This window comes from Solanum pennellii, chromosome 6 (genome assembly GCF_001406875.1).
Source record: "Solanum pennellii chromosome 6, SPENNV200".
Classification (NCBI taxonomy): domain Eukaryota; kingdom Viridiplantae; phylum Streptophyta; class Magnoliopsida; order Solanales; family Solanaceae; genus Solanum; species Solanum pennellii.
The window spans coordinates 59,042,752-59,068,747 of NC_028642.1; the positions used below are offsets into that span (position 1 = coordinate 59,042,752).

The window sequence follows — 25,996 nt, forward strand, 5'->3', positions numbered from 1 at the left end:
GGGGGGGGGGGGGTATTGGGGAGATATAAATTGTCAGCGTAAATTATGCATGATTAATATAAATATAATGACATTTATTCCAAAAAAACAAACATTGCGTTAGTATGTCGAATTGTATCGATATAATTGTTAAGATATCACGCTATTGAATTAATAAAAAATACTAGGTTTCGTGTGAAAAATATTCTTTGCCCTTGTTGTAGACCCTCTCCGGTCCAATTTTGTTTGTATTATTATTATTTTAATCTGTTTTTAAAATAGAGTATCTAACATAATTTGACAATGGCAGAAAAACAAAACATAATTTGATGATTATTAAATTTAAACGATCTATTAATATATTATACATATTTATATAATTTAAGATAATATTATTCAAAAATCTTTCTTACTAACTTACTTAAATTTGTGCCCAGTCAAGACTGAAGTGTGTGTGATTTCATTGGAAAATTTGAAAAAAAATATTTAAAAATCGAAAGTTATAGTTGGCCATGAATACAAATTGATTTTTTTTTTAGTAATTTGTAGTAAAAATTCTTAAATTCATTTTCAAGTTGAATTTTCACTTGAGTTTTCGGTATACACATAGTTCGAGAAAAAATCAAATCATAAGAGTCTGTTATACATCATCTTACTTAGCATTTCCATTAAAAACTTTATCTCTAAGATTTAAACTTGTGATATTCATGATAACAATTTTACTTTGTATTTTTATTAAAAACTTTATTTCTAAGATTTAAACTTGTAATATTCATGATACCAACTTTATCGATTATTTAAAGGCTCCTCTCGCGATCAAATATCCTTTAAATAAATTAAAACGGAGAAAATAGTAAACCGAAGATGGTAAAATCATGTGGCTTGGAAGAAGGGTACGTACCGTAAGTCAAAGTGAGTGGGGCATAATACATTTGATAATTACTAATAGAAGACAAGATAATGAAACAGTGTAAATGCATATTGAGAGTGGCGGGGCCTCCGGTGGTGTGAATAGTAAACCCCGCTGGGCCCCACCACCCTCTCAATTACTCTCCCTATTTTCAATTTTTTTTGCTTCACTCTTTCTTCTTCTATTATTATACCAGTAAACTGTATAGTTTTTCTCTCTCTTTAATTTTTCTGAATTCATCAAAAATAAAAAAATTCTCATCATCCACATTCAGTGTATTCGTAAGTCGCATCATCATCTATCTAACTTTGAAAAAATTCAAATTAATCCATTATTTCACTATATTGTTTTCTCAAAGAGTTGCTTCAAACTGTAGAAACAAAGAGGCTAAATTGGAATCACTTTTCGCCTTGTTGAGTAAGGTTTTCTTTTCGATTTGATTTGAGTTTGAATTTGAATGTGTTCCACTTCCTCATATATAACAATTTTGAGTGATTGTGACTATCTGGGTTTGAGTTAGACAAAGCAAAAAGAGATATATGTTATGCGGACCGGTCTGTCTATCTAGTATTCAGTACTAGTAAAATAGATGCAATATAATTGCAAGGCGATCTTCATAAGAGTTTTTTCTGTTAGCTATGTAAAAGCTCCATTTGGGGTTTTAGAAGACACTAATCATCAGTGGAGTTAGTAATTGGAATTATCAATAATATTTTATTCTCATAAGTTCTAGCATTTTATGGATTCAACATCTAGAGTTGAACAACCCGACCCAAACATTGTCGGTAGCAGCGAAGGAGGAGGAGGAGGTACAGGTACATCATCAGCAAGCGCTGTGACGGAGGGGGGACAGTCAACAACGGTGTCTGCAGCACCACCAAGTCGATACGAGTCACAGAAACGTCGAGATTGGAATACTTTCTTACAGTACTTAAGGAATCACAAACCGCCATTAACCCTAGCCCGTTGCAGCGGAGCTCACGTGATCGAGTTCCTTAAGTACCTTGATCAATTTGGGAAAACAAAAGTGCACGTGACCGGGTGCCCGTATTTCGGGCACCCAAATCCACCAGCACCTTGTGCGTGTCCGTTAAAACAGGCTTGGGGTAGCCTTGATGCACTAATTGGAAGGCTAAGAGCTGCTTATGAAGAAAATGGGGGAAAACCTGAATCAAATCCATTTGGTGCTAAAGCTGTTAGAATTTATTTAAGGGAAGTTAGAGAAAGTCAAGCAAAGGCTAGAGGAATTCCTTATGAAAAGAAGAAACGTAAACGGCCCAGTACATCCAGTTCGGTCGTGACAGCTGGAAGTGCTGTCGCAGCAGAAGTAGAAGGTAGTAGTGGTGGTGGTGGTGATGGCAGTGGCGGAGACGGTGTTATTGGTCAACAACCACCTACTGCTCCTAATACAACAGTATAGTATAATACTATTCATTTTCAATTTTAAGTTTAGTTAGTAATTGTGAATTATTCGAATCTTATATGACGCGAATTCAAATTTACTTCTGATCACATTTATTTTACTAAAATATATATAGTAACAATTGAATTATCATTCATCATGGTAAGAATATTTCTCCCCATATTGCAAATGAGATTTTATCAGGTATTCTTACTTTCTGTTCTATATAACTTTGATAGCCAGAGTTATTTGATATATATTATTCATAGAAGATGACATATATTTGATAAAATTAATCGAAATTCATGAAAATTGAATCGAATATCATGATTATCAAATAAAAAAGTATTGCATATGAATATATACATATATGGTCCCCTATTTTACCTTGTATGAAAATGGAAAAAATATATACTGTATATCCTCACGTGTGTATCTTTAAACTGCAGCATACAAATATAACGTCAGACTTTTTGCAGTTTCAGGTGCCTCCTTCTTTTTACTCCCAAGATTTTGTTACCCTATGTGGACTTTTTTAAACTTTTATGTGTATATTGATTATTGATAGATGAATTATATAAAAAAAATTTTACATTTATCAGTGAATATAGTAATGATAAGCAGTACGTACTCCAATTTTTATCAAGTTAACAATGAGATATTATATAGTTATTCTAGAGATTTATATAATTATCTTTCAAGTAATTTGAAAGTATATTTTTATCGATCTATTGTTATAATTCAGCTATTACAGAGTTCGGGGTATGTATGTTATTGTTATTGCAAGTTTTAGTACTACTTGCACTATTCATACCAATTTCAAAAATAGTGTCTTATTTCAAATTTTAATTGTTATTTCGATTCCAATGTTTAAGATATAATATGGTATTACCCCGAGTCAATAAAAAAGTACAATATAAAAAACATATTTTAAAATCAATTTTCTGTTCTTGAGGTCTTCCTGGTTAAGAATAAGATGTTAAAAAGGTTTTATTGGGGGTGATATCAACAGAAATTATAAAAGAACAATATAAGGGCATCCTTGAATAATTAGCTACTATACATTAATAATAAAAGTACAATATAATATATTGTATTCTTTTATTTAATAATAATAATTAAAAAGAAAAAAAAAACAGGAGAAGGCACTACCTTCTTTAGTGCGAAAAGGACCCTTAGCCAACTGATGATGCTTCCATTCTATTCATTATTTTAATTTTATTATTGAAGTAATTATTGTTCAAATCCATTAATTATTTTATTGTTGAAATCTATTCATTGGTTATTAATTATCATATCTTTGTTTAAAAATAACATTTAATTGTACTAACAAACAAAAGTTTCCTCCTCCTCCTGTGCAAGGCTACGTACGCAATAATATTCTTGACTATTTATTTCCAATATATAAATTATAAATTATTACAATTATTATGCCTTATTATTTTATGTATCCAAATCTGATTGATGTAATCCAATGATCACCATTTATCATTTTTCTATTTTCCCTTTTCCAGCTGACTTTTATTTTTTTTGTTAAGGAGAAAAATTCATAAATATCTCTTTAATTTATGTCTTAAATTTTAGAGAGACACTTATACTATACTAAGGTATTATTATTTTCGGAATTTATTTTATAAGTAATTTTCTATTCCTTTTGGGCCTACATGGTATTAGCTTGAGAAAAAAAATCAACCAGCGTTGAGCCCACAAGATAGTGCCACATAGGCCAAAAAAGGTAAAAAATTATTAATAAAATAAATTTAAAGGTAATAAAATCTTATCATAATATAAATGTATCTCTGAGATTTCGAGCATAAAGGTACTTGTGCCTTATCCCTTTTCTAAACAATCATCAACTTATTATTTACTGGCTTTTTCTCTTTTATTTACTGCTGAAATAAAACTATCCCTCATTTCTTGGAAATTTATTTTATGCCTGCAGCTATAGTTCGTCCTTCGATAAGGAATTCGAATAGGACTGTATTTGGTTGAAAATTATTTGTTGAAGTGGTTGATCATTTTATTTAAATATTAGGTTATTTGAATACGCAACTTAAGTTTTTAAGTAATATTTTTGAAATATGGTAAAAAGTTCATTATGTTGTTCATGTGTAAATGATTGAATCAATTATTTTTACTTGAAATTCGACATATATATGAAGTTAAACTATTTTTATCTAAATTTAGTGAGAGGCAGAACGAAGTGAGGGTTTGCGGTTATAGACAAATTTAATAGTTGTTTTTATAGATTTTGTATATATATAAATATATATATATAAATATATATATATATGTGTATATTAACTTGTGAATTCCCTTAAAAAATTGTTTGATAGCTCAGTGATAAGGAATGATAAATGGAAATACTTGCACCTTAGTGTTGTGAATTCAAACCCCACTATATCAATAAAAAAAAAATTAAAAAAAAAACATGTTTTACAATATTTTTCTCTTTTATACTAAAATTTAAAATTTCCAAATTCGTAAAACTTAATCCTAACTTCGTCTCTGATATTAACCGGAATGAATTATCATTTTTATACAATTATTTAGTCCATTCCCCAAAATAATGAATTTTCAAGCCAACCTTCTACAGCAGAAACGTCTTATCAGACTTTAGAATAATATCTAGAGAGAAAAAAAAAAAGTGATTGTATTAAGAGAATTGCCCAACTTTATTTTTCTTATTCTTAATTTAGGACTCCATTTGTCAACTTATTCTCGTCTAAACCTAAATATAAGTATTCAATGTTTATTTATTCAATTAAAATGGGTGGTCAAAATGTTTTAAAGGAATACTACTGATCTTTTAAAAATATTTTTTTGATATTTGATGTTCAATATTCATATTAATATTCACATATTCATATTAGATAAAAATTCACTCAATGCTCGCAGCTTATTTAATAAGATTTTCTGTATCTAACGCTCAAATATGAGATCTAAATTAAAGAATAAAATAAAATCACATGATAATATATATTAAACACGAAAGAGTAATAATAGTATTTGTTAAAGGTAAAAACAACTGAGCAATTATTTGTCTTTGTCCAAAAGTTCATGGCACTCGTGAACAATATTTATTGAGCATGGTGCGCAATACATGCATATATTATAACTATAGAAAAGCATGGTCTATATACGAAGTACTCTTTTGAAAAAATATTGACAACACATCATAAAACAACAAGACACGTTGTTTAGGATTTGAAATATATAGGCATAATACATATATTAGACCCTAAACTTGGCTTCAAATTTCAATTTTGATCTCAAACTTTCATAGTGCACAAATAGACACTTTAACTATCCTATTTTTCAATAAATAAACACGCGATTCCTACATGGCAAAATGCGTGAAATGCACGCATTCTGCGCGAGTAAGAGGTAATTTTCGAGGCCCACAATGGTAAAGAAATGCTAAAATGACAATTCTACCCTTAGTGAATCTCTTTTATAGTTTTTTAATTTCAAAATGACGTGTAAAATATTTTTTTTTGAAAAATACGTGTAAAATATTTAATTAGTTGACAGCTTCTGATTGGCTCACTAATACACGTGGAAGGGTTTGCATTTCACGCACTTTGGCTCCAAAAATCGCGTGTTTATTTATTGAAAGATAGGATAGTTAAAGTGCTTATTTGTGCATTATAAAAGTTTGAGGTCAAAATTAAAATTTAAAGTCAAGTTTAAGGTCTAATATATGTATTATGCCTATTATGTACAAAATTTGGATCAAAAGAATGTTGTAATGAAATCCTAAACTTTAAATTCTTATTATATCTTATTTTTACAATATGATTTTAATAAAAAAGATTCGTATACACCTGACTCCGCCAATATGATAAATTAGGACAATCACACCAAACTAATTAAAAATAATTGTCCTAGGAAACATTTATTAATAATGAACTTTTGTTTTCTCCTAATATAATGTGACTCAACGCTTAAGCAAGACAAATAAATAAAAGAGTAGGTAATATTTATATTGATATATTCATGAGTGTAGGGTACGTGATGAATCTTCGAAATGAAAGGTTATCTAATTGATTACATAATTTGATTTTTATCTTTGATTATTTTTGCTTTCTAGAAGAAAGCAACTTATCATACTAGCTACTTTTACTAGGTTGGGGAAAATATCTACTCGCACACACTAGTCACTTGTACCAAATCAATAAAAAACAGTGCTATGTCCATATTTAGTTGTTCACTTTAGAAATAACACACATATTAAGATAACAATAATTAGCACATTGAAGTTATAATTTTACCCTTATTAATTATGGTTTCAAAAATAATGAATTAAAACTTAAAAATTTTAAGAAGTTTAAATGAGCGTATAATAGGGAAAAAAATTGTCTTTTCTTGATTTGTCAAAATGGACAAGTAAATAGGGATAACAAAAAGAGAAAATATGGACAAGGGACAGAGGGAGTAATATATATTCCCTCTGGCCATAATTATTTGTCAGAGTAAGATCATACACTCTCCTCAAAGGAAAAAATTTAATCTAAGGTGTAATTTTATTAGTATAACCCTACTATAGTTAGAATACCAAAAATCTACATAACTTTTCAATTGAACAAAATAGAGTAATTGCAATTAATCTTGGACATCTATTTTTAGTATATCTTTCAAATATTTATGAATGAAGAAAATATATTTAATGTGAATATATAAATATCGATTATGAATAAATTTATAGGTCCCGCAAAAAGAAAAGAGTTGGGGGAGGGAGATTTGAGGGATGGGGAAAAAGACTAAAGAGTGAAAATTTTGACCAAGTGTATGAAAGGTCGCCGACAATATATGTGCACCGTATTCTATTCATTTGCATTTAACATGAAGAGTCTCCTTTGTTGTTCCTATTTTGTCCTATCAAATTTGAGTTGGCACCACCATCGAATTTGATACGTGAGATCTTGAATAAATGCTTAAATAATTCGTAATATATTTGAGATGATTAAATATTCGAAATTTCTTAATTTAAATAATTCAAGAGATTGGTTACTTGTGCTTTTGTTTTATTAGTGAAGATTTGATTTATACCGTATAATCTCCATAGAGATTTCCCTTTTCATTCCCCTTTATGTATAGCTAAAAACTAAAAAAAAAAGAAAAAAGAAATTTCGAAGATCAATTTTTTTTTTTTAATGAAAAGAACACATATTTTCCTATGGGAATGTAAGGGACGTATGAACAGAAAGGCCCAAGCTCCGGAAAAGATTGGGCCAGACGAGATGACAGGCCCAAAATATTGGGCCTTTGGGCCAGATGAGATGACAGGCCCATTTAAGCAATTGGCTTGGCAAAAAAATTCGTCGACAGCAGGATTCGAACCTGCGTAGGCAAAGCCCAACAGATTTCGAGTCTGTCTCCTTAACCACTCGGACATATTGACGTAATCGAATTATTTTTCTGATTAAAAAGATTAATTTTTTAGTTTAGAGAATTGGATTATCCAATTATCACTCTATTATTAACCTTTTGTGACAAACTCTTTTTTGTTTTCCGATGAATTTATATCATTCGATAAAGCGTTTATGTCTAATGATTTTTTTTATTTAATAATAAAATAAAATCTTCAACATGAATAAGTACAAACAAGGAAAACTAGATTTCACCTTACAAATCCTAAATGAAGTAACAGTTCTCTACTAAGTATTACGACAATCTCACTAATTTTACGAGTCTAGTAATTTAAAGTAATAGATGCTCATAGTTTCCGATTTTGAACTAGTGCACTTATTATCATATTTTGAGATTGGGGGTCTTAAAATGAGGGTCAAAATCCTTTTTCTTTCACAATTGATAAGAATAACGAGACATATAATGCCGTTAAGGAGCAAATCAAATGCTCCACGACAAGCACCACAAACGTGCAATTCATTTGGCATTTCACACGTGGGAATTAAGCATTTTAAAATAATATTAAAATGCTTAAATCCAACATTTATCAATATGAAACTTTATTCGCACACCTAACAAAAAGTCTTAACTACATATACATATGAAACTTGAAAGTGCAAAAAATATGAAATATAGAACAAATTAACTGACTTCATGAGTATTCGTTCTACATCACAAAATTTAAAATTTTCATATTTAAACAATCAACAAAACCACAATAAGAAAAGTTATAGAACTTACCAAATTTGGCCTCACATGCATCTATCGCACAAGCCTGTACACTAGTGTACAGTGTTCAACAGACATTCAAATTTGCCATGTTGTGCAAACAGCAAGGGCAAATATTTCGATAAGTCTAACTCAACAAAAAAACTAGCTTAAGAGATGAAAATCGCTCAAATTTTATTAAAGAGATCACACATCCCGTAAACAAACAGATGTAAGACTTTTCACACAATATAATTATGTGCTTATAAATTATAAGTAGTACTTCCATAAAACTCAATTAGGCATAACAATCATGTTGATGGAAAAAATTAAATCACACGAGGTTCGTGTGATGAAAAATCATTAGTCAAATAACTACTAGAATTTAACACGGATTGAGTGGGAGGATGATTCTGTTTCTTTCTTTTAATTAGATCTCAAATTCAAGTTTATTAAAAATATCGTCTGAAAATAAGTTCTATAATGATATATAATTAATTTTAATTGAACTCTCATACTATCTGAATATTGAATATCGAAACGAATGAAGAAAAGAAAGAAAGAATTATATAGTAAAAGATGAGAAGGGGGAACATTCATTATGAGTTGGAGGTTTTTGTGGAGTTAGTCATTGCTTCACTTGAGCAAGGTCTATTCAAATTCACTTTCCCACTTGTTTGTTTTTCTCTTCATTAATTGATTAATACTGACTAAATAATGCTGTTGCTGAAAATTATTTATTATATAATAAAATAATATTACTGTCATATTTTTGTTGGTTTCTTGAAAACTTTTCTAGTGGAATATTCTACAATTTATTTATTATTTTTTGTAATTTTTTCTATATGATTCTCCACTTGTCCCATCCATATCAGTGTTACCTAATCCAAGTTGATTCAAGATGAATTTATCTCACTTTTGTTTAGAGTAATACACATTTTGACCTTTACATCACATTTTTACATGTTTAATTTGATTAACCTCCTCTTTTTTTCTTTTCCTAAAAAAATGAAAAATATTTGAAATTTATATGTTCAAACGCCTATTTAAATATAAACACATTTCAACTTTTTTTTTTTTTTACTTTTTGAATTGTGTTTAAGTACATCAAACATGAATAACGTTCTAAATATTCTTGTAAAAAAATATATAAATAAACACAACTTTATCTTCAATTCCTATTTTAAAATTAAGTGAAAAATATTAACACCTACTTAAACAACCTCTATCCCAATGGTGAATGCAACATGTAAACACTTGACTTTTTATGTGAAACATAAATTTATTTATAAAAAATATTTAAATTGTAATAGATAGTAAGTAGGTTTTGACGCATAATTTTAAAAATACTGTGAATTCGACACTAAGAACTTTAATGAATCAAATTATGTATTCATCTTTAATTCACCCAACCAATTAAAATAAAAAACATTTGATGATCATACAATAATATATAGTAGTTATATTAGTTGTGGGCTGGATTTTCAAGAATAAACAAATTATGCCCAATCGAACACTTATGATATACATATATATATATATATATATATATATATATATATATTATATGTATGTATTTTATGATAATTCAATATAATTTGATATATTTTCATACGAATCTCTCTTATTAGTTATATTCATAACATATCACGATCACATTTCGCTAGAATTTAAAATGTAATTTGACACAATCCCTTATATTAATTATATTCCCAACATATCACATATTAATAGAATGGGCAAATGACATAAATAACATACTTTTAGGGCTAAATGACTATTTGTCCCTTATAAATTTCTAATGACCAAAATTTCTCAAAAATATACAAAAACACGGATACATAATAGGGCTGATACAATAAAAAGGTGATGGATATATTATATATTTTTTCACATTTTTGTATCCGTCTCATTTTTTGTCACAATTTTTATATCTGCCTCATTTTTACATTTTTGTATCCGTCCGATTTTTTATCACATTTTTGTATCGCCTCATTTTTTGTCACATTTTTGTATCCACCTCTATTTTGGTCATATTTTTATATCCGTCTTATTTAAATTAAAAATGAAAATTTTAAAATATTTTTAAAACTAATAGGGAATAGCAATAATAAATGAATTTAAGAGAGCGATTTTTGTCATTTTTCCTAATAGAATTGATTATCTCATCGATTACTCCCTTTAATTACAATTTACATATAAAGGGAGTGTTAATGGAACAAGTTTTGCGGTAGGGGTTTAAAGTATTTTTGCGTAGCAAATTAACTTAATTTCTTGCAATTTTTATCCCCTTTTATAATCTACTTTATTTTAATTAAAAGAAAGATGTAAGGTTTGTTTTTTAATTAATTAAAATTAGGCAGATAATAATTATAAGAAATATAAGTGTTTAGTTATGCATAAATATATTAATTATATGAATTTTAAAATTTTAATTAAAATTTATATTATTCTTATGAGCAACTTTCACATATAACAATCACAAAATTCATATTTGTATGCTATAACAAAGTTTGTATAATTACGCTTCATATATATATATATATAAATAGTTGTATAATTAGCTATATATATACAAAGAAAGCAGTTGTCCAATTCGTCATACATATATAAAAGAAAATAGTATGCAAAAGATTTGTATAATTTGTGTATGTATAAAACGAGAAAGAGAAAAAAGCAAAAGAAAATTAGGCAGAGGGATATTTGTATTGTATAACTATAAGTGTATAAAACGAAGATTTATGTATTTACATGTTTATATATAATTTTCTCTTCTTTATACAAACAGAATCACAATTTATATATATTTCGTTTCTGTTTGTATAAGCGAGAGAGGCGAGCGGATTCGGGAGAGTGACGATCGAGATCTGGGAGAGAGAAAAGAGGAGAACGAAAATATATAAATTTATACAATTTCCTCTCGCCTTATACAAACACAAACACATTTTATACATTTGTGTTTGTATAAAAAATGAGAGAGGAGAGCGAGACTGCCACCAAACGAGAGTGGCGAACGAGATTCCACCAAGGAGAGTAATGAAAATAACAATAATTTATTATATGATACAATTAAATCAAAATATATTTATAACATTTAATTTAAATTAATAGTTTGATATTATATATAAATTTTTCTATTCTTATACATGACATCTCACCTCCTTCTCAATTACCAAACATGATACAACTTATATAAAATTATTAATAAAGCATAATTTATTTATATTTAATAATAACTTTGGCTCCAAATCAAGGTAGGTGATTATTTGCTGGAGAAGTGGACAAAGATTAATAAGGAAAAATATCTTGTGTAATCGGCATATAAAAGTTGACCCTTCTATCCCCATATAGTATTTTACTTTATCTTTTCTTCTCTCATTCATAAACCCTAGCTAGTGCAGTCGATGGCCGGTACGTACGGTTACGAAGGCGGCGGATCTGCTCCGCCACCAAGTGGCGGAGGAGGCGGCGGGTATGGATCGGGTGGCGGAGGATATGGTGGTTCAGGTGGTAGTTACGGAGGCAGTGGCGGATCATACGGTGGCGGCGGTAGAGGTGGCGGAGGTCGAGGAGGTGGAGGTGGAGGCTATGGTGGTGGCTCCCATAATCGAGGTATCTATTTGAATTATTACACTATGCCTGTACTTTGAATGAGTTTTAGTTCACATGTGGCTCTATTTACAGGAGGTGGAGGTGGATACCATGGAGGAGATCGTGGAGGTAGCGGTGGATACCAAGGAGGAGATCGTGGAGGTGGCGGTGGATACCAAGGAGGAGATCGTGGCGGTGGATACCAAGGAGGAGATCGTGGCGGTGGCGGTGGATACCAAGGAGGAGATCGTGGAGGTAGTGGTGGATACCAAGGAGGAGATCGTGGAGGTCGCGGCGGCGGTCGTGGTGGAGGAAGTGGTAAGGAAGGTGATTGGCGTTGCCCTAACCCAAGGTAATATTCTCACATCCTTCTCGTGGATATTCAGGTCATGTGAAATTATCCTTACTCATTTCTCCCCCTAATTCCCTTAAAATTTGTGAGACTCCTACTTAATTCCATAAGAGCAAAAAAGGATTTATTTGCTTTTACTCTTGAACCTAATCCAATTGATAGTGAGGCAGCGATAGTTTGTGCAAACTCTTTCAGATAAAACAGAGGTTAATTTTTGGAAAATCATGATATCCTGTCACTAGAAATATATGATGTCCTATTTCATTACTTGTATGAAATCCTACTACTGAATTGTCCAGCCACTTTGCTCAATATAACCAGTGTTTCCTTATGCAGGTTTCACTAAGAATTTATGCTTAGTTTTACTTTTTAGTTGGGTTAACCTTACACCTCTGTATAACCCTGAACAATTCTTGGATTTTTGTCAACTCTCTTGTATTATGTAACGTTCTATTTCTGCTCTTTCTAAAGCTTGCTCTTCCTACTTCTGTACATCTTGCATCCCTGGATGCTTAGTTATTTTATTAGTACTCTATTTTTTTCATAAAAAAGGAAATTTATTTTGATTCTCCTTGCCTTTGTCATTCTAATTTTAATAATGCTTCTATCCTATTAATTTGACAAGATGTCAGTTCAGTGCGATGGTTGTTCAAGGTTATGTATTCTGGGTTTCATTTGCTAATATTTCATTTAACATATGTTATTGTGTTTGTTACCATTTCATGTCAATTGTTATTAATTCTGGCATGTCTGGGTGTAGTTGTGGAAATTTGAACTTTGCTAGAAGAGTTGAATGTAACAAATGTGGTGCACCTTCACCTGCTGGTTCTGATGATCGTGGTGGCAGAGGTGGTAGCAGTTATAACAGAGGTGGAAGTGATGGCGGCTATGGAAATAGTCGAGGGGGAAGAGGTGACAACTATGAAAGCAGAAATGCTGGAGGTGGTAGAACTGGTTCTTATGGTGGTAGTCAGGGAAGAGATGGTGGTGGTTATGCCCAAGGTCCTCCTCATGCTCCTCCATCTTATGGGGCTGCTGATAGCAACTATCCACCACCTTCTAATACTTACGGTGGAAACCCCGATGCAGTTCCCCCGCCTGCGAGTTATGTTGGTGGACCTGCATCTTATCCCCCTTCGTATGGTGCCCCTGGTGGCTATGGTGGGGATACACCAGCTGATGCTCGTGGGGGTGGACGTGGTGGTCCGCCAGGTGGATATGATGGGGGATATGGCGGTGGTGCCCGGAATACAGGAGGTGGTTATGGTAGTTCTCCAGCTGAGGCTCCGGTAAAGGTCAAGCAATGCGATGAGAGTTGTGGAGATCTCTGTGACAACGCAAGAATATATATCTCAAATTTGCCTCCTGATGTGACCGTCGAAGAACTTAGAGAACTTTTTGGGAGCATTGGACAAGTAATATGCAGATTTCTTTCGGTTATGATTCTCAGTATCAGATTCATTCTGTATTGTAGCATTTACGTTGTTTTTTTCTTAACTTCACGTGAACCCTTGCTGTGTTAATGTGCTATTGATGCCTGAGCTTAGACAGAAGGACAACCCAATACTTGCTATTTTGGTCTACTTGATTTTGCAGACCAATTGCCATTGAATTGTGACAATGAAGAAGCTTACTTTTAATGACTTTCTCTTAGCATGTAAACAAGGGTAAGTGCTTAAGTTTCTTTTTAACGTGTAGGTTGCAAGAATCAAGCAAAAACGAGGCTACAAAGACCAGTGGCCTTGGAGCATAAAGCTATACACAGACGATCAAGGAAATAACAAAGGAGATGCAGTTCTGTCATACGAAGATCCTTCTGCAGCTCACTCTGCCGGCGGCTTTTTCAATAGTACAAACTAGACCCAAATTTATTCAATTGAGTTTATGCAGTTTATTATTTACATGCTGACCATAAAATATAATCATCATCAGATCACGACTTCAGAGGTTACAAAATCACTGTAGCGATGGCTGAAAAGTCTGCACCAAAGCCGCCTCCGGCATTTGGTTCTGGGTGAGCCTTCTTAAATTACTGCATACTCTTTCTACTCCATTGCATTTTACCTCCAGTTGTGCTACAATTTACAGTTTATGTCAACTCATAACATGTCTTAGTGGTTATGCTGTGGAATGTATACAGAGTTAGCAAGTGTGTTTAACTAGATAGTGGATGTATGGTTATTTTTATGAAATCTCCAGAGTTTTGGTTGTTTATCAAGTAGATGATCAGAGTTGTTCTTGCATCTGATGTTGACTCTAATTGTTGTGCCAAAGTTCATACTAAAGTTGCATGCCTAAAATTCATACTTGATCACATAGGCTGTGTGTATTGAAGTTTAATTTCAATAATTAGTTTCAGTAAATTGTTAACATCATTGATACATTGATTTGTTCCCAGAGAAAAGCGAATTAAGCAATCAAATTTCATCTCTATAACTTGGTAATACATTTGTCCTTTATGAGGTGCATGGGAACCCGCTTAATCATAATTGTGTGGCTTCACTAGTAAACATTTGTTCTTTATCCTGCAAAAATATTCATCAGCATCATCTATGTATATTTCAACGTGAAACTGTAAAGTTACATATTTCATAGTGCTTTCAAGAATTAGTGTTTTTGTAATTTTTTTTTGTATGTTGTATGTTTTATTTGTATTTTTAATCGTTGTCCACCTTTGCTACTTGAAAATCCACTTGCTGATTGACACCCTATGCATTCTTCCTGCCCTATGTTCTTTCTATTGCCATTTAGAACTGTTTATATATTTTATTGGCTCAAGGTATGAAAATTGTTTAATCTATTGGATTGAATGAAGAATATGTTGTTTCTTTTATATTATATAGTTCCATCGGGTTAATGATATATTTGGCTGGCTTTATCTAAGCTGAGGGTATATCGGAAACCACCCCTCTATTTCTACGAGATAGGGGTAAGGTCTGCATAGTCTACTACCTCCCAGACCCACTTGTGGGATTGCACTGGTTATGTTTGTTATTTGTTAGGTTAAATTTATACATGGGATGGGGGACCTTTTGTGTATGCTGAACTTACGAGTCCCTGTGCTAACCTGTATAGTAAATATATCTCTTATGCTCATGTCTCTCTATACTTTGACAGCCGTGGCGGTCGAGGAGGTTATGGTGGTGGTGGTGGCGGGCGCAGGGATAACTACAGAGACGGTGGAGGTTCCGGCCCAGATAGACAGTTTCATGGTGGAAACCGTTCACGTCCTTATTGAGTTCCAGTCAAGCATTTTATGTACTAAAATTTGTGGTGGGAGGGTTTTTTAGTTAGTTCCATTTCAAGATATACTCTCTGTGACTTAAAAGAGGTAGGCTGTTAACTCACTTCCATTTGAGCAATATCCACCTTCTCTTTTTTATTTCTGCTACTTGGGGTTGCGGAAGGGTTGGGGTTTTCTAGTTCAGAACCTATTTTGATATGTTGAATGTTTTGATAGAGGCGATTGGATATTCTGCAAATTGCTGCTAAGGTAGGTGAAATATTCAGGTGAGTGTTACTACTGTGGAAAACCGATTACTCTGGTAATTTAAGCTGAATGATGTTTGGTCTCTTTAAGTGATTTTGCTTGCATTTTGGGAATGCTAGCATCTCTGCACTAGACCCCTTGTATAATGAATTTGTTTCCTATATGATGTTGCTGTTAATTACTTGTACTGTTTTCTTTTACTGTGTATCTGCTAGTTCAGTTTCTCTTCCATGGAAGAATATGGAGGACAAGTCTCTTGTACTAAACACATTTTTTCAGCACGAATGGCGGAGTACAATGGTGAAGTACTTGCTAATTTATTTGTAGGGATTAATGTTTGGATCAGAAAAAAGACATACGACCGCACAGCTATACAAATAATGATGTGTTAGTTACAATTTGAGAAAACAAGACTGTAAATTGATTGTTTGGTCTGAGCGCTTGCATGTTGGTTCTCAATCTATTCACAGGAAATAGGACAAGTGTCCAATTTTTTTGTCGTTCTAAATAAAATTGCGAGTGGCAATAGGTTTTTCTTTGTTTGGAGCATACATTGGAAGTAGCTTGAATTTTCATTTTGGTACTTCTGCAGGTTTCTTGTACCCCATTTTTAGCCGTGTGTCTGTTTTTATCATTTTCAAATTTGGTACTTGCAAATTGGTACTTTTTAGTGGGTGGTAGGACATTCTAGTTGTATGACCTTGGCTTATTCTATTCTTCATACTATTCAGTCAATTAGCATTTAGACAATGTTTTTAACCTTTAATAATCCTTAAGAAGGTCTTGAGGACATTTATGTTGTACTGAATAATGGTTCATAGGCTAAACGGTTGTAAGAGATTGTTTTCCTACAACCTGGAGGCACTGTTCTGCTATCGTATTGTTACGACTCAGCTGTGTTGATCTAAATATTATGTTTATTGGGGAGTTGGGGATTGGATGTCAAGGTCTTCTGATATCTCTCAAGGTACCATCCAAATAAGAGACTGATGATTTTATCAACTCCTGAAGGAAGGCGGTGGACAATGTAGTGCAATTCGTGATTATCCCCGATATGGTGCATCAGATGTTTCGTTCAAGGTGCAGCTGAAATTTCTCGCTGTCGAGATCTTGATAAAAGTAGTGGGTTTGTGAAGAATAGTGTGGATATAGATCCGAGGTGGAGAAATTGTTTTTGATACATTCTTGACTAGAAGTAGTAGTATTAAATAAAAAGAAAGCAATGCAAGTTAATAAGGCAAAACAAATTTACTAAAAAGGAATTCTAATCTATAACAAAATACTATATGTTAAATAGTCATACAAATGGAATACGGTAGACGTAGTGTTCGAAAGCTTACATGTTGCGATCCCACGTTGGGCTCAAAACGGCTATGCACCCAAACTCGTATTTTAGAAAAGAAAACAAACGAATGTAAAACTTATTATAGATACAAAAAATAAAATTCTACACATGTAACATGTGAGTTTTATCAAAGGTCTCCACAAATACATTTAAAATTCATAAATTTAAAATTTGAGTATTTTCATCGTACCATGTGACATCTTCTAAGGTGAAAGGATATCTATTTTCAACACTGAACTTTCAAAGTCTGATGGTGACGTTGAGTTAGAAATTTGATGGACAAACTTTTCTCACTTGTAATAAGAATATGTAAAATCAAATATAATGGTGAATATTTTATAATTGTATACCACATAGTTTTCTGGGGAGGGTGTGTACCCAGCCACCTTGGCTCTCCCCATGCCCTAAACAAGTTAAAAATAACAATAAAAATAAAACAAAGAGAGAGGAACAGAACCATTGAAAATTAGGAGTGTGTTTAATAGGAAAGTAATCCAAAAAAGCAGGCTGATATTACGGATATATGTTCAATTATCCACATTTCTATCTAGCAAATTCAACTTACTTCAATTTTGTAACATTCTAAACAAATAGTATGACTAATTGTTTCACCAAAATTTAATCAACAAAAATGGTAAGAAGAAAAGTTTCAGCTTGGGCTGGATTTGTACAAGGGAGTCATCGTGAAGAATTATTAATATGTCAATTTTCAGATATGACAAATTCAAAGGGGTGTATTTGGTCTGGTGGTAACCCTTTTGCTTTTAGTTTACCACTTGTGTTGGCCCAATTGATTTTCATTTTCTTTGTTACAAGAATTACTTTTGCCCTCATTCAACCTCTTAAACAAAGTATGGTCAGTGCACAACTTATCGTAAGCTTCTTTTTTTTTTTTTTTTCTGACAATTTTATTTTACTTTTCTTGTAAAATTCATGCTTACTTGACGATTTGAATTTTACGACTAAGTATATCTAGAATGTTGGTTTCAGTTGAAGCTGTGTGCTGCAAAATTTATAGTATGATTATTGTTGATCTAGAACAGGCTGGCATTATCTTGGGGCGATCAGGCTTTGGTAGGTTCGATGCGTATTCGGCCTTAATATTTCCACCAGAAGGCAGAATGGTACTACAGACAATTTCAGATGTTGGTTTCATGTTTCATGTGTTTGTTCTTGGAGTTCAAGTAGATCCAACAATGCTGAGAAGAGCAGGGCGAAACGCGGTTCTAATAGGTGTTTCCTCTTTTCTTATGCCTTTTGCACTTGGAGGATTAGCCTGTTATGTATTACCTCATTTGACTGTCATAGATGACGCCACAGCGCATTTCTTGCCTTTGTTATCTATAATTAACTCTGCTTCATTCTTCCCTGTGATCACTAGCCTTCTTAGTGACCTTAAGATTCTAAATTCAGAAATTGGTCGAATAGCTACATTAGCCTCCTTGGTTAACGACGGTTGTATATATGCTTCTTCCATACTTTTAACAACAATAGATGCATCATCAAATTATTCCAAGTGGAATGGAGTATTGGCCATTGCATGGATAGGCACATTCCTGATAGTAATCGTGTTTGCTGTAAGGCCATTAGTGAAACATATCGCTAGGACTATACCGGAAAAAGGGGCTATGAAGGAAAGCCATTTTCTAATGATAGCGGTGTTAGCTCTCCTGTGTGGATTTGTGGCCCAGTCTCTTGGACAGCCTCCTGCTGTTGGTACTTTTATTTTGGGAGTAGTGGTGCCAGAGGGACCGCCTTTGGGCTCATCGATGGTCTACAAGATTGATTCTTTTTGTACTGGATTGCTGCTTCCTGCTAAGTTTGCTATCAGTGGGTTGACATTGGACATATTCTCCCTAGGAAGAGGAAAGTCTCTTTTAGGCGTCGAAGCAGTGATCCTATTGGGTTATTTAGGTAAGTTTGCTGGCACTCTTGTTTCAGCTGTTCACTTCGCTGTTTCCTTCCAAGATGCAGTACCTCTTGCTCTCATCATGTGTTGTAAAGGAATTATCGAGGCATCCTTTTATATCTCCTTAAAGGATACTGGAGTACGCAACCTATCTCTTCTCTTTTCTATGGCTTTATATTAACTCTCTATTTTTTCTGCTATAGCATGTACTTGTTAGTAGTCCCACTGTTATTTACATGTCTCGTATTTGGTTTATCTACAGGCAATAACGAGTGAAGCATATGCGCTTTTGTTAATCACAATGTTGGTCATAACAGGAATTGTGAGACCTTTAATTTGGTACCTCTATGATCCATCAAGAAGGTACTTAGGGTACAGAACAAATAGTATACAACATTTGGATCCCACCAGTGAGCTTCGGGTGCAAGTGTGTATTCACAACGAAGATAATGTCCCGAGCTTAGTCAATCTTCTTGATGTGTCCAACCCATCTAGAAGGAGGCCAATTGCAGTGTTTGTTCTTAATCTAATGGAGCTCAAAGGCAGCGCAGCTGCTTTACTGGTGCCAACTCATAATAGAAAAGGCAAACCGAAACTCAAGTCTCTGCCTAGCAGAAGTGAACATATATCTAATGCATTCAACATTCTCGCGCATAGAAATCAAGGTTCTATGATGGCTCAACACTTCACCTCCATTGTTCCGTATGCCACTATGCACGATGACATATGTACAGTCGCGGTGGACAAAGGTGTCAATATTGTGATCATCCCATTCCACAAGCAGTGGGCTATTGATGGAACAGTAGGAGCCAATTTCCCTGCAATTAGGATGGTGAACCAACAGGTACTCCATAAAGCACCTTGCTCAGTTGGGATCCTAGTTGATCGGGGGCAATTAGCCGATAACACACAGATCTTGTTTGGCCATTCTCTTTTCCGCATCACAATGCTTTACCTAGGTGGTCCTGATGATGATGAAGCACTCGCCTATTGCTGCAGGATGCTAGGGCATCCCCACATCAGCATGAGTCTTGTCTGGCTCAAACATTCGAGTGACAATATCGAGAAGAGTATGGAGTCACATATGATACAATGGTTCAAGGCTAATAATGTGGATGCAGGGAGAGTGAGTTACCAAGAAGAAGTGGTGAATGATGCAGTTGGGACAACTCAGGTTCTTCGTTCACTCGAGGACAGTTGTGATCTTTGTATAGTTGGTAGAGACCACAAACAGTCCGAGTTAACACTAGGGATTAATGAATGGATCGAATGTCCAGAATTAGGATTTATCGGAGACATGTTAGCTACTTCGGATTATAGTTTTTCATTGCTCGTTGTGCAACAAACACCACCAGGGACCGAGTTTATAACCACCCAGCCACTGCAGCCTGTTGCTAGCAGTTTTTATTCTGGTTCAGATAAATATAGTCAACATTCTGCTTCAGGTAAATATAGTCAGCATTCTGCTTCAGGTAAATATAGTCAGCATTCTGGTTATGGCCCTTTTGGGTAGCAACTCAAGTTGTTTTCCTCTTTGATCAATGCCAAGAATGTAGAAAATAGGTTAAAGGTTACTAAATTGTAAATTTTGTCAAAATTGTATGTAGAAATTAGCAAGTACAAAGTTCAGTTTTACTTTTTATGTACAATGGAAGTAGTCACTATTCAACTTGTTGCAAAAGGTTACTACTTACCTTATGTTATCTGATAGTGCGTGTGATGACTAGAAATTCACAATTCTAAAAGAGTCTCGAGACATTTTAAGTATATCTGTCTTATGCACCGTTCTGTTCTCAAGGCTTGAATTCAAGACCTGTGATTATGAATTGAGGAATCCCAATCATTCCATAATACCTAGTAAAACAAATGCTGAAAATGTGAGCAGTTGTACGATTAACAGATGTAATATTTTCCCTAATTACTTTGGTAAGTTAGTTGACAGGCTGCCTAACCCCATGTAATGAAAGTGAAGTTGCATATTTTAATAATTGGGATTAGCTGAATCTAATAAAGCTTGTTAACCACTTCCTTGATCGTACTTAACCTTAGTGTGAAGTTGGTTGGGTTAGCAATGGTACAATTACTTGACAAAATTTCACTTTTTTAGCTTAAATTATGACAATTAAGTATTTATTTAGTTGCACACATGTCATACTATAGGTCCAAGTTATAGCATATAGCAATTAATAATTAGATTATACTAGCAATTTATAATTTTTTAAGTTAAAATACATGTCTCGTCTTTATTTGTTAGGTAAGTATCACTTTTAATCAACCAAAACCAACCCCAAAATTCAACCTTAATTTACTTTGTTTTACTTCAATTACTTGAAAATTAATAAACTGCAGTTTTAAATTAATGAATTTTATATCTATTAAATATTTTTAAAAATAAATATAAAATTTGAGTCAAAACTATTAATTTTGTTGAACTCGTAGTTTCAGACCATCAACTTTTACATCCGCCAGCTTGGACAATGCATTTCAAGAACTTGTATGAATTTGAATGCCAACACTTTCTATGAGAAGCAACGAGAATAACATATTCCGTATAATTTTAGAAACGAGATCTAAATAGCACATTTGGGGGCCATCTGCTCGCATGTAATTGGTTTACCTTCTTCAACGTTTGGCCAACAAACAGTCCATTCATACTTGAATTAGATATTTTAATCGTCTTTATCATGCTAATTAATGAAATAATTCAACTAGATGTATATAAAAAAGATTAATCTAGTCTTAAATAAAGTTCCTCGGTTAATTTCTAATAAGTTTAACTTCTATATTATAATTGTTGTGCTATCAAATAACTTATACATAACTATATAAAAATTATAATCGTCTGTTAAAAGTGACATAATACTTTTTCAGGACTTAAAACTTGTTAAAATACACAAATACACCAATTCTATTTCAATTTCATCGACCATTTTCTTCTTATTAAATCTTAGTTTCAACCTTGTTGACATATTAAATAACAGCCAGATTAGAAATTAAAGTTATTAAATCTTAGTTTCAACCATGTTGACATATTAAATAACAGCAAGATAGAAATTAAAGAAGATATTGTGAGAAAATTTTGACAATTCAAAAGAAAAAAAGGGAAGGGGAAACCGTTATTAACTGAATAGTCAAAAATTACTTACTGATTTCAAACACCATAGTCTTATATTTTAATTAGATTAAGAATTAAATTGCAAGTGGTTGCACCAAATCCACCATATAGTTGGACTAATTTGCCTAAATCTTTTTTTTTACTTTAAACTAATCTTTTTTTTTTAAAAAATAAACAAAATTTATGATTCCCTCCTTGTAATTAACATTATAAATAGACAACTTCATTAAGTCTTCTAATAAAGCATTACAACTTGTAAAGCTTTTTCCTAAAGCAAATGCACAAAAACATAGAAATGAAGAATTATATAAGTTGTCTCATTGTGGTTATATTATCACTACTATCTTCTTTTGCTAATGCAGAATCTCACAAACATGATTTTACTGTGAGTATACATTCACCTTTTAAAATATAATTTAGTAAATTTTTCAACATTATCATGAAATATTTTTTTTTGGGACAGGTTCAAGAAACTAGTGTAACTAGGCTATGCAGAACCAAGAAAATAATTACAGTAAATGGACAATTCCCAGGGCCAACCTTGACAGTTCGAAACGGAGATACAGTGATTGTTAATGTTGTTAATAGAGCACGCTACAACGTCACTATCCATTGGTAAATTACCTTATAAGTGACAAAATATTTTTTTTTGCATGTCAGTGTATAGAACTTAAACTGTTGTAAGTTTTCATGCAGGCATGGAGTTCGTCAAATGCGAACACCATGGGCTGATGGGCCTGAGTATGTAACACAATGCCCAATTAGACCAGGAGGATCTTACACATATAGATTTACTATTGAAAACCAAGAGGGTACATTGTGGTGGCATGCTCACAGCAAATGGCTTAGAGCAACTGTTTATGGAGCATTAGTTATTTTACCTAAACAGGGTTCTAATTTCCCTTTTTCACTGCCCCAGAAAGATTTTCCTGTTATTCTGGGTAATGCTTCTTTCTCTTTATCTTTTCTATTTAACTTATATACACCGACAGTGAAAACAAACTTTTTGCACTATTTTTATTACAATCCAAATTTGATATGACTTTATGTTATCATTTTGTATAGGAGAATGGTGGAACAGAGACATTATTGCAGTACAAAGACAAGCACAATTTACTGGAGCAGCTCCTAATAATTCTGATGCATATACTATTAATGGTCAACCTGGTGACCTATACAGATGCTCTACACAAGGTCCTTACTACATAAAACATAAACGATTTAACTCATATACACTACCCGTGAAATGACTAATTCAGAATCGAAATGTAGGTACTGTGAAATACTCTGTGAATCCGGGAGAATCAGTTCTCCTGAGGGTGATCAACGCTGCACTCAATCAACAACTTTTCTTCTCAGTTGCAAACCACATGCTCACTGTTGTGGGTATTGATGCTACTTACAACAAGCCTTTTACAACTAATGTCATTATGGTTGGACCTGGACAAACAACTAATGTAATTCTAACTGCTAATCAGTCCCCTGGCCGATACTACATGGCCGCTCGTGCCTATGCCACAGTCAGAAATGGGCAATTTGATAACACAACTACCACTGCAATCCTTGAGTACAAAAATCTGAAATCAGGCGCGAATTCAAGGCCTTTATTGCCTCGACTTCCTGCCTTCAATGATACAGCCACAGCCACCGCTTTCGCTAACAGATTGAGGGGAACTCCTAACAGTAATAGAGTTCCCAATCAGATTGATGAGAACTTGTTTTTCACTGTTGGACTAGGCTTAGTGAATTGTACCCGTGGCCCTAGATGTCAAGGGCCTAACAATACGCGATTTGCTGCTAGCGTGAACAACATTTCATTTGTTATTCCTAGAAGAACTTCATTGCTCCAGGCCTATTACCAAAAAACTCCAGGGATTTACACATTGGACTTTCCACGCGTTCCACCGGTGCAATTTGATTACACGGGCAATGTTTCACGAGGACTTTGGCAACCAAGATTTGGAACCAAGTTGTACAAGCTCAAATTTGGTTCTAATGTACAAATTGTGTTGCAAGATACTGCTATCTTCTCAACAGAGGATCACCCTATACATCTTCACGGATACCATTTTTGGGTCGTTGGACAAGGTTTTGGTAACTTTAATGCTCAAACTGATACTGCCAACTTTAACTTGAATGATCCACCTGTAAGGAACACAATCGATGTTCCTGTTGGTGGATGGGCAGTCATCCGTTTCGTTGCTGATAATCCAGGTAAATAACCTGTTTCATCATTAAAAATGTTCAAGTTTTCAAATTTTGTACCTGTTTTGAGGATTTGATTGATTTGTTTGCAGGGGTTTGGTTGTTACACTGCCACATTGATTCTCATTTGTCTTGGGGCCTAGCTATGGCATTCATCGTCGAAAATGGAATAGGAGAGAAACAGACAATGGAACCACCTCCACCAGATCTACCACAATGCTAAAAATATATCGTCAATGTTAGATTCAGAAGAATCATATGTTTTGCAATTATAGCAAATTGTCCTTGTTATGTTTTTGTCCTAAAATTAAGCAGTTATTAGTGTGTGTATTTGATATTTCCCCTATGTGTGAGCCATCAGGATTTAGCCTTGGCTTTATTGAGTTTGAAATTCATTAGTCTATGATATGTGTTCAAGTACCTATCAAGAAAGAGTCATTTTGACTTCATATATTATATAGTAATCACAATTTTAGTTTATCGAGTTTCTTACTTGAACTATCAGTTGTGTGAGTTTTTCAATTGAACTATCCATTGTTCCCTTTTCCTCAATGGAATATTACCATATGTTAGGATCGGAAATATCAGGTGTAAACGCGGAAGCTAGCAAAGCAAACCTCGAAAGACCACGAGTAAGAAGACAACGAGAAATATACCAAAAGACACAAAGATTTAACGTGGTTCGGTCAATCGACCTACGTCCACAAAGGAGATAAGCAATCCACTATAAATATGAGAGTACAAAATACAGAGAGAAACAACCTCAACCAATTCACTCGGAATACATGGGAGGTTCACACAAGTGATAACGTATCAAGCTTGTGACCCACAAATTCTCCCTCTAACCAAAACTCTCAAAGCTCTTAAAGACTACATTGTGAATGCTGATTAAGTGAGAAGGAACATGCCTCTATTTATAGAGTCCTAAACCTTTTCCTACAAGAAAAGGATTAGTCAATCCAAAACATTTTCCTACAAGGAAAACCTATTTATGGTAAGAAACTTAGGGCAAATAAAACCTAACACCATATCGTTCAGATAGGAAACTCAGGCACATGATAGTTTGGGTATGAAATTTGAAAACTGACATATATTGTGTGTGTTTTTCACTCTAATTTCCCTGAGAGTAGTCACTTTTAGCTGTATTTTTTGAGGCATGGTGAAGTAGGAATTTGATCGTACATGAATACTAACTAACGGAACTTTACACAAACCGCAACAATACAATTAGGTAACTTGTTCAACTAGCTGTATTTTTTTGAAAAATAAGCAGACAGTTCTGTGAAAATACTATCTTCATCTCAATTTATGTGACACAGTTGAATTTGAATATAATATCCCACATTTAACAACAGTTTCAAAACCTGAATATAAAGAAAATCATGTTAAAAGTTTCAAACAATGCACGATCTAGATTGAATTGTAAATGCAATATCGACTTTACTTTGGTCAAAACAAATCTTTTGAAATAAATTAATAGAAAAACTTAGCAAATATCTCATAAATATAAATTAATTACAAATATATACCCCTTACATTGATTCCTCTGAATAATTACGATTGATGCACCTAGTAATT

The 25,996-nt window shown here is 33.2% G+C and overlaps 4 protein-coding genes and 1 non-coding gene across 10 annotated transcripts; 4 read left to right on the forward strand and 1 right to left on the reverse strand.

Annotated features, from left to right (window-relative positions):
• The first annotated feature begins 1,071 nt into the window (after positions 1-1,071).
• On the forward strand, positions 1,072-2,457 carry LOC107021755 (protein LIGHT-DEPENDENT SHORT HYPOCOTYLS 5-like). The gene has a single exon (XM_015222464.2). The coding sequence runs from the start codon at positions 1,629-1,631 to the stop codon at positions 2,307-2,309; it is 681 nt and encodes a 226-aa protein (XP_015077950.1). The 5' UTR covers positions 1,072-1,628; the 3' UTR covers positions 2,310-2,457.
• A 5,156-nt stretch (positions 2,458-7,613) lies between these two features.
• Positions 7,614-7,695, reverse strand: TRNAS-CGA. The gene has a single exon. It is a non-coding gene; the product is annotated as a tRNA-Ser (tRNA).
• A 4,058-nt stretch (positions 7,696-11,753) lies between these two features.
• LOC107023266 (transcription initiation factor TFIID subunit 15b) lies at positions 11,754-16,427 on the forward strand. 2 transcript variants are annotated; one of them, XR_001457204.2, is made up of 7 exons: positions 11,754-12,023; positions 12,096-12,354; positions 13,115-13,769; positions 14,053-14,203; positions 14,287-14,368; positions 15,472-15,685; positions 15,815-16,427. XR_001457204.2 is itself a non-coding variant. In XM_015223896.2 (6 exons), the coding sequence occupies exons 1-6, from the start codon at positions 11,816-11,818 to the stop codon at positions 15,590-15,592; spliced, it is 1,476 nt and encodes a 491-aa protein (XP_015079382.1). In that variant the 5' UTR covers positions 11,754-11,815; the 3' UTR covers positions 15,593-16,382. The 2 variants fall into 2 exon arrangements, 1 of the variants encoding a protein (XP_015079382.1); XM_015223896.2 differs by having other exon boundaries at positions 15,472-16,382.
• LOC107021903 (cation/H(+) antiporter 14) lies at positions 15,800-21,083 on the forward strand. Of its 5 annotated transcripts, none has more exons than XM_015222616.2 (4): positions 15,800-15,864; positions 16,856-18,063; positions 18,233-19,237; positions 19,361-20,865. In XM_015222616.2, the coding sequence occupies exons 2-4, from the start codon at positions 17,821-17,823 to the stop codon at positions 20,609-20,611; spliced, it is 2,499 nt and encodes an 832-aa protein (XP_015078102.1). In that variant the 5' UTR covers positions 15,800-15,864; positions 16,856-17,820; the 3' UTR covers positions 20,612-20,865. The 5 variants fall into 5 exon arrangements, with proteins under 5 accessions (XP_015078102.1, XP_027773261.1, XP_027773262.1 ...); XM_027917460.1 differs by having other exon boundaries at positions 16,856-18,045; XM_027917461.1 differs by lacking the exon at positions 16,856-18,063 and having other exon boundaries at positions 15,818-15,864.
• A 1,371-nt stretch (positions 21,084-22,454) lies between these two features.
• On the forward strand, positions 22,455-24,910 carry LOC107021770 (laccase-3-like). The gene is made up of 6 exons (XM_015222478.2): positions 22,455-22,598; positions 22,677-22,828; positions 22,910-23,154; positions 23,279-23,407; positions 23,486-24,427; positions 24,511-24,910. Exons 1-6 carry the CDS (start codon positions 22,491-22,493, stop codon positions 24,639-24,641), a joined length of 1,707 nt encoding a protein of 568 aa, XP_015077964.1. The 5' UTR covers positions 22,455-22,490; the 3' UTR covers positions 24,642-24,910.
• Positions 24,911-25,996: the final 1,086 nt, after the last annotated feature.